Raw genomic sequence first — 8,794 nt, forward strand, 5'->3', positions numbered from 1 at the left:
GGCTGAATGTGAGCAGACGGCTAAGTGTTACCTGCTGCTCTGACTGACAGCAAGTCACTGCACATGATTCTCAAACATGTCTGAAATCGTATTTTTCTTCCAACTGAACTGGGTTCCTGCTATTTAAGGTAAATAAAAAAATGCATAAGTGAAAGTCTGACACTGAGTGTGTTTCATAGGCTAGACCTGCTTGTGTCAGGCTTTCACACGAGAGTTGTTGTGTTTTTTTTTGGTTTAGTCGGTAATAACCTCCAGGCTTGCCGTTACTAACACTCATTTGAGTCTGAAATGTAAAGAGCTGCAGGCCTGCACACGCTCTTCTATTCACAGCTGACCTGTCACTTCTTATCAGCTCAAATATTATTAGCAATTTTACTCAGGCTCTTCTTTTTTAGAAGGCTGATGCTAAACTTTATTGCGAAAGGATAAGAACCTTTACAGGTTTGCAGATGTAAATAAATAATAAATACAAAATCCAGTCAAGTGCTTCTGATTACACAGAAGTGTACCATTCAATCTGTTTAGTTGTTGAAGAAGCTAATAGCTACACAGACCGATTTGTTGGCACCCCTGGTAAAGATATGCAAAAAGCATGAATAAATAGTACTGCAATGCATCACTCAATGACCGAGTTACCTCCTGATACATTCAAGTTCTACATAGAAATAAAAAACTGTTTAATTTTAAAGCAATTATACAAAATATATAGCTTAATCAGAGGTCTGCGCTACAAAAATACTAAATCTTACAAAGTAATTTTGATTTAGCGACAATCTTAGTAAACTTAATATAACATAAAACTAACTTGCACATAAATTCTCAGCATGATGTAGGAGCTTGTTTTAAGTGAATAATGCCTTAATATTGTTTAAAAAGTATTGGTTCCAACGGCAGATTATTTCACTTAGAGCTAGACATGCTTCCTATAAGTGAAATAATTTGACAGTGAAACTAGTAAAATTTTTTTAAATCAAAATGAAGGGATTATATACTTAGAACAAGCTGCTACAGTATATCTTGCTGCAATGTTACCTGTAAGTAAGTTTTGTCTTATTTCACATTGACTAACATATTTGCAATAGAAACCAGACCAAAAATACTCTAAGATTTTGTGTTTTTGCAGTGAATCTTCTGTCATGCGACTTGTCAATGCATCCATGCTCCAGCATGGACTGAATCTAAAGGCTGAAACCACCTGAAAACTCAGGAAGTTTTGCAAAGACCAGATCGTTAGCAATTTACTTGATTCAAGTGTGCTGGAGCAGGGACACAAACAGCAGATGCAGAACACTGACACTAGAAGACTGGAGTTGCAAACCCCTGGGCTACATCAGGAATGAAATAAAAGTTCAGTAGACATAAAATTAGCTTCCAGATCCAAATCATATTTAAAAGTTGTAGGGTGAGCTGAGGGAAGAAGAAAAGGACTCTGAATGATCTGGAGGTACCGTCTAAAATCCATCTCTGCGTGCTCCAATCTTGGAACATGCTGTCCTGTTGACAGAAGGGGAAATGTACGAACGAGCAGCCAGAAGTTACCAATATCTGAGCTACTTTTTTTTTTCCCTTACTTGCATAAATATTCAAGAAAGGGTGGATATTTAATATGCAGCTGTGATGACAGAAGAATTTATTACAAATCTTTACCTGAGGTGCCAATAAATTTTTTCACAGCTGTATATCTGAGCTGAGAAATGACAGTGATGTCTAGTGGAAGTGAAAATATTCTGGCCACATAGTCCTGAGAACCGCAAAGACACCCTGCAGCTCTTCACCATCTCTGCAACCTTCAAACGTGTTCAGTTCTGCTGCTGATTGTTTTTCTGTCTCTTCTCTCCATCCGCGCCGTCCAGGTGGGCTCGGTCGTAGCCGTGGGTTGGATCCGCTCCCAGAAAGCCGTGGACTGGCACCTCTTCAGGAACATCTTCCTGGCCTGGTTCGTCACGGTGCCGGTGGCTGGCCTGTTCAGCGCCGCCGTCATGGCCCTGTTCGTATACGGCATCCTGCCCTTCGTCTGAGGGGGGAAGTGGCCGGGAGGGTGAGCGGTGGAGAATGCAAGAGGGGAGTCAGAGAAGGGGAAACTTGGAAGGAAATTGTAGCTTGGGTGTTGTTGAGGGAAGACAAGTAGGAACTGGAGTGAGTGAAGTGAAGGAGAAGAGTTTGAGGAAGCTGCAGAGGTTTACAAATGGACTTTGGTTGTACTGTGAGGAGGGTTGGTTCCCACGCTGCCTGGCTCTGTCCGGAAGTCCCCTCAACTCCTTTGAGTTCAATCAGTTCATATTTATTCTCTTTTTGGGGAGAAATGCATCATTCAGTCTGCTGTAAATACAAAAATAGGAAATTTACCTTTTAATTAAAAAAAGAAATTAAGAATTAAAAAAAAAAAGTAACCATGCTAGTGAGCACATATCTGATATCCGAACAAGGAAAAAAAGTGTACATATTGTCGTTCTGACTGAGTGTGATCTGTTGTATTACGGCTTGCTTTGGCACAAAAAAATTAGAAAAGACATGCGTGTGGTTAACCAACCCATCCATCATGTCCGTTTTTAAACACGCCAGCTAGGTACAACCGGGGCCAAAAGGAAAGGATGCCTCAGAAAAAGAGAGTCGTGCAACGTTTTATTTTCCATGATACCATAGAAACCTAATTTACTAAAGAATTTGATTTTCATTTTTGTGGAGAGCTCCTGTATGTTTTTAGAGATGAGTCTCATATTTTTAAATGATGTATTATAATGTAATTTGTACTGTAAATACTGTCCTTTATGGAGTTTGGCAGTGGGTCCTGGTTTGTTTTTATTGTTGTAGAGAGGGGGCGGGGATTGGCTCTTCATCTTATCGTCATCATACAAAGTATGATTCATGCTCGAGGTTCAGAGTAGGGGAGAAAAAAAGTGTGGTTTGATTGGAAACAGCTCAGTTTGAGGAAATTAACCGGAAAGGTTGGGTTGGGGAAGATAGGTCACTCTCCTCAGAGTCGATCCATGCCAAAGTCAACATTTCAGCATGCCAATTTAGAGCCGAAAGATGCCAAAACACTAAAACTGAGCTGAGGCGTGCGAGCGCAAACTGACGAGGTCCCATAACATAACTTTATCCTTATGCCTTTATTTTCATACATACAGCTGAGTCACTGTCATATCGAACCCTACTTTCACATGACAAATGGTATCATATCAAACACTAAAACGTGTAAAGAAAGAGGACTCCAGCAAAAAGCAGCATAGCCTCAGTGCAGAGGTGTCTTCTGCCCACCGGTGCTAAAGGTTCAATTTGATTCCATACAGTCAGAGTAAAGGCTCACCTAACGCCTGGTGCAGGATTTCAGGCTGCTCATAACACTAAATATCATAAGACATCTGTCTTAAAGAGATGGTCATGGACTACAAGAAGTGAGGCTTTGTTAGAAGTTTGTAAGCAGTTGATTTCTAACCTGTAGAGGGAAACTCGATTTTTTTATTTTGTTATGATATTGCCTCTGAAGCCAGAATTCATATCTGGAAGTTAAATCAGACTCCAGGTGCAAGTCAGAAAAAAACTGTTTGGTAGTGGTATCCATGGTAACTATTAGCAATAAAAAATTATCACAGCAAAATTCTTTGTTTAATGCGTTTAAACTCTGAAGGAACAGTTTTACAGCTAGCGATTGTGGAGCACTGTGTCCCATTGATTTATGAAAGAAGCACTGAAACGTAGTTTGTACCTCCACCAATCACATTCAGTAAACCTGGCAGCCATTTTGGATGTTAAACCTAGGACTGTTGGATACCTCCAAACTTTCAAAGTCTTGATTTCAGTTTTGATTTCAAGGGGCATTATTGTATTTATGACTTGGATGTTAGAAATTTTGACTTAAACGTACTATTATGATCTTAAGCTTATATAAATCGCAATTAACTGGGATTAGAGGCTACTGCTAATTGCTAATCTGAGCAGAGTCGGTTCAAAAACAGACTTTTGTTAGCAACCCAACTCTTAAAAATATCCCAGCATTTTATGTGCAGATTATTTATAAGGCAAAGAAAGGTTGTCTCCTTACTTCATCCTTAAGCCGTTTTGTCCAAACCTAAATACTTTTTGAAATTTAACCATTACTTATTAATTTATTTTTCCTAAGAGATTTTAATTCCCAATGCTCATAAAAACATTGAAATCTTAATTTCAGTGGATATTTACCATTAACTCTGCTTCCACTCCCTGTTTGGGCAAATTTACTCTTATGAAATATGACAGGTTATGAGTTACGATCACACCGAAAAATTTTGTCATGTCAGAGATATTATTCGTTTTTTAAGTGGTCTCTTAAATTTATACAATCTGATATTTTAAGCACCTTCTTCATGCTAAAAGTAAGAAGAAACTTTGAATTTACTTCCCTCAGTAACAGCTTCAACACCACCAAGAGTGTTTTCGTTATTGCGACCTGCTAGCTCTTCATTCACTGATGGCAGAAAGATTTGGTTTCCACTGAGCTGGAATCTGGCTGTGGAAAATTATTTCTCAGTGAATCTCCACTAGCATTAGCATAGTAGCATTTGCCAAAATCACATTTAAGATGATAGGCTTAAAAACTGGCGTCACTCATATGAACAGTTAGCTTTGGCCTCTGGATTAACATGTTTGCATTTAACCTAAATGGAGACGCCATTTTTTTGCTGCAGGAAAGATTTTAGCTTCCTATTATCTGTTTGCAGAACCTCACTTCTAAAATCCTGAACTATCCCTTTGATCTCATTTTGTCTGAAAGTGAAAGTGATTTAGAAAAAAAAAAAAATGATCATCACCAGCTTTTAAAACAAGGTTACCTAGGTGACTTGCAGATGAACAAAGTCTAAAGTTATTTTTGTTTGAACAAACTCTATGCCAGCTGTTTAATGTTTTTGTTGTTTTTGTGGTGTGTTTCCTGTTTTTTTTTTATTTTCTTCATGAACAAATCTATGCTTAAGTAGCCACATGCCTTGTAACGTGTTTTACTTTGTGCAGAGACGGTAAAATAATTCAGTACTGTGGTGTTTACATTGTAACCATATTGTAGAGTATCTGTTTTAAAAAAAAAAAACTGTTGCCTAATGATGCCAATGAAAGACAAACTATTAACCATGAATTTTTAAGTGCAAGTAAAACAAAACAGAATATAACCAGAAGTGTCTAGAGAGAAAGAGAGCATTGAGAGGAAGTGTGTTTGATTTTTTTTTTTTTTTTTCCTCAGTCGTTTTTGTAGTAGTGCCGATCATGATCCCTGTCACTTTACACTGCTACTGCAATGTGTTAACACTACATGTGTGGGTGCAATTCAGTGATGAAAAGAATAACTAGAGAAATCTCATCAAAACTATATATTTTTCTACCATATCTGAGTTTTAACCTGGGTGAGCTTCCGCGCACTTTTACAGGGAGCCGCTGTCGGCTTGAAGTGGGGAGAAACTGCGGGAAATATTCCCACCCACGTCTGTTTTGGCACTCGTGCCCACTCCCACTGAGCCCAGTGTCTTCCTCTAGCATGTAGATTGACGTGTCGATCGCGAGTAGATCAGATTTTGAAATGACCGTTATTATTTTTGAACTATAGATGAAAACACTTTGTAATTTTGTTTCCCTACTGCATTGACTTTGGCAGTGAGCTGCCAGAGGAGGACAGCTCTGCTATGACATCCTGTCTAAACTGCAAAAAAAAAAAAGTTTCCCCTTCAGGGTTTGCTCCCTGGTTTCTGAGCAGCTGACCTCCCTTGCAGCTCATGACCTTTTACTCAGATCGTGCTGCACAGAGGTCTGCACAGAGCCGGCATGTTCACTTCCTCATGATTTCTGATTTCTGCTGCGTGTTGTGAGGAAGAAGTGCACCTTTTAAAGAAGCTCTGCTTTTGTCTGTAAGCAGTCAGCGTAACTTGTCATGTGGAAAAATCTAAATTTACAAAGCCGAAGATTTTCCCAGTGTAATTAATCTGAATTTTCTTTTTTTTTTTAAAAACCCTGCTTGCTCATATTTTTGCACCTACTGAATGCATCTCGCACAAGACTTGCAGGCACACAATGTACGGCAGGCAGTTTAACTTAACATGCATGGCTTTCAATTTGGGAAAAGAACCAGACACACTATTCTCCACACATATAGGCCTTCACTGAGATTTGACCTCGCGACCTTTCCGCAGGGAGACGACTGTAATCAGCACACAGAGCAGAATCTCATTTTACAGAGATGGAATTAAAATCTCTCTTCGGCATTAACCCTGGCATTGATTTCAGCTACTTCCATAGCGCCCTCTACAGGTGCTAGACATATTTAAATACTTTTTTTTTTTTTTTACAGCAGTAGCATATATCTTAAATGAAAGCTACTGTAATAAAAAGTGAAATTATTTCTACATTATTTCTGAGTGTTGAGGGCACTTCAGAGATGAATGGTGTTTTGCTTTTTAACAGCAGGAGGCTGATATTCTAGCTCCTCACCTTGTGGCGTTTCAAGTGAACATCAACACTCTGTGCAAGCCTCTTGTGCAACTCGCTTTCTCTTGTTTTGTTTTTTTGTTCTCCATGCATTCGTCGTCCTGATAGGCCAAAGGGCAAATTGCTCAGTCCTAGGGTAGGAGAAGTTAAACTATTAAATTTAAAAAACATTATATATTGGGTTTGAACAATATGCCCAAAAACAATATGGATAATATTGTTATCCATATTGTTAATAACCTTATTAACTTTAAGGTTAATAAATTGATTTATCTGACATCTGATCGAAAACTTTCTGTGCACAAAAACATTGCAAAGTGACCTCAAGACAGAAAAAACTGAAATCTTATAAATGGAAACAGTTTTTTTGTTGGTTTTTCCCCCCTAGTTCAGTCCAGTAAATTCAGCCGATAGATGGCGTAGTTTCCCACTTTCTTCACCATAAAGAGGGGCATCATTTTGGCAACTGGCTAAATTGTCATTTAGGGAGTAAGTGTGCTTCTGTTGTATTGTTATAATAATTTTATTAACAGAAACTGCACAGAATGTGCCATTTTCTTCTCGCTCCCTGAATGTACATCACAAACTGTTAAAGGTGCAACCTCGTCACTGGACTGGTGTAATAGCGCCCTCTCATGGTTGCATAGAACCAGCTCTCATTGCAGATAAAAGAGAGGGGTTAAAAACATCAGACCTTCATCTGAACATGGCGTGCCATCGTCTGTTTGTTTCTCTGGTCGTTTTTGTAATAAAATGTGCTCCTTGGCCGCCCTGCAGGCTTTGCAGTTCTGTGTCGTCTTCTTACTGTTTACTGCTTCTCAACTGTCCAGTCCTTTAAAAAGGTAAATAGAAGAAAAAAATGCAAAGAAATTCAGGATAAACTGTAGCTTGCTTCAACAACAACAAAAAAAATCTTATGCTCTTCTGATTTGCATATATCGTACTGTAATGTTTTATTTAAGAATTTTAGTGGAAAAATGTCATTTAAACTAAATTATGGGAATTAAAATTACAAAGAATACCTAAAACAACTGAGCTGTGTTTTTATTTTTGGAGTGGTGTCTGTTTGCTGAAGTGTCTGTTTCTCCAAGTACTTATCAGTAATGCAGGTAAGAAAGAATGTGGTCATGACATCATTATGAGATGGGCAGTTATAGTTATGTTTTTTCAGTTATTCTGCCTTTCAGTGAGAATTCAGTGACCAACTAAAACCAGAAGTGCAGAACAGATTTTAAAATTTAATTTTCTTTAAGTTTGCTATATAAATATAATATATTTATATTTCTTCTTTTGTCTCACACACCTGACATGCTTGCTTGCTTTCAGTCTCTCGTCTCACTACTTTTATTCAATGTACACAAAGTTCAAGTTTCAACCCCAAACTTTATTATATTGTGGGGGGGATTTATTTTATGAAGTAGAAACAAATGAATTTGTTTTCAGTTTTGAGTCTATAGCCTCAAGAACCATTTTCACTGCAATTACTGCTGGAGATCTTTTTTTGTGCAGCTCTTCATTGAAATCCCATTATTGTTTGGAGATGAGATCAAGCTCAGTCAGGGAACAGACTCTTACCTCAGCTGCGTACAATACAAAACCAGTACAAAGCTGGCAGATTGTGGAAATAAATATGGATCTTAGAAACTTTCCTTCCTTATAACCCCATGATACCATATTGTATTAAGCAATCCTGATTAATTAAATAATAGGTTGAAACTTTTTCTTAAAATTCTGGGTATTTTGTGTGGCTATTATTCAAGCAAACGTGATTAAAGTTTAAATAATTAATAACATTGCCTGAAAGTCAGGGCTTTAGTCATGTCCTCCCCGCCTCCCCTCTGCTTCATATACTCTCCGTCTCCTACGGATACCGACATGGACAAAGGCTGCGTGAATCTGCCACATCTTTTCAGGCTGATCGTATTTAGATGTTGGCACATACTTTCCCAGCAGCGTGTTTGTGTCTGCTGGGTTTAATTTAAGAAACCTCTCTAGTAATGCTTGGACACAAAAAAAAAGGCTGGATTAATTCTTGCACACAGCAAGTGACACCGCGTACATTTAACGGGACAATGGCTCCTATTTCATGTCGGTTAAATCAGTAACCAAAAAGAAATGGAAACCACAAACCCTCCTGCTGCCTGGGGCTTTGAAAAGCATTTATAATGATGGAGGGCACCGTTTCTGTTTTATAAAAGGTATTTGTTTGTGGTTTGTCATCCTAATTGACAACAGGAAGTCTTTTGGCTGTTTATAAAAATGCGGCTTCTGCATAAAAGCTCCCATCAGGGAGTCGATTATAGAGCTCAAGGTTTCAAACAACTGTTTTAAATTACAGCTTAGATTT

At 38.3% G+C, this 8,794-nt stretch overlaps 1 protein-coding gene across 4 annotated transcripts in view; it reads left to right on the plus strand.

Annotated features, from left to right (window-relative positions):
- slc20a2 (solute carrier family 20 member 2) overlaps positions 1 to 5,959 on the plus strand; it is a 56,929-nt gene extending 50,970 nt beyond the window's left edge. For all 4 annotated transcript variants that reach the window (XM_028032681.1, XM_028032677.1, XM_028032680.1 and 1 more), the window contains exon 11: positions 1,854 to 5,959. In XM_028032681.1, coding sequence (XP_027888482.1) covers positions 1,854 to 2,018 — 165 coding nt within the window. In that variant the 3' untranslated portion in view covers positions 2,019 to 5,959. The remainder of the gene's footprint in view (positions 1 to 1,853) is intronic.
- Positions 5,960 to 8,794: the final 2,835 nt, after the last annotated feature.

Source organism: Xiphophorus couchianus, chromosome 12 (genome assembly GCF_001444195.1).
Source record: "Xiphophorus couchianus chromosome 12, X_couchianus-1.0, whole genome shotgun sequence".
NCBI lineage: Eukaryota > Metazoa > Chordata > Actinopteri > Cyprinodontiformes > Poeciliidae > Xiphophorus > Xiphophorus couchianus.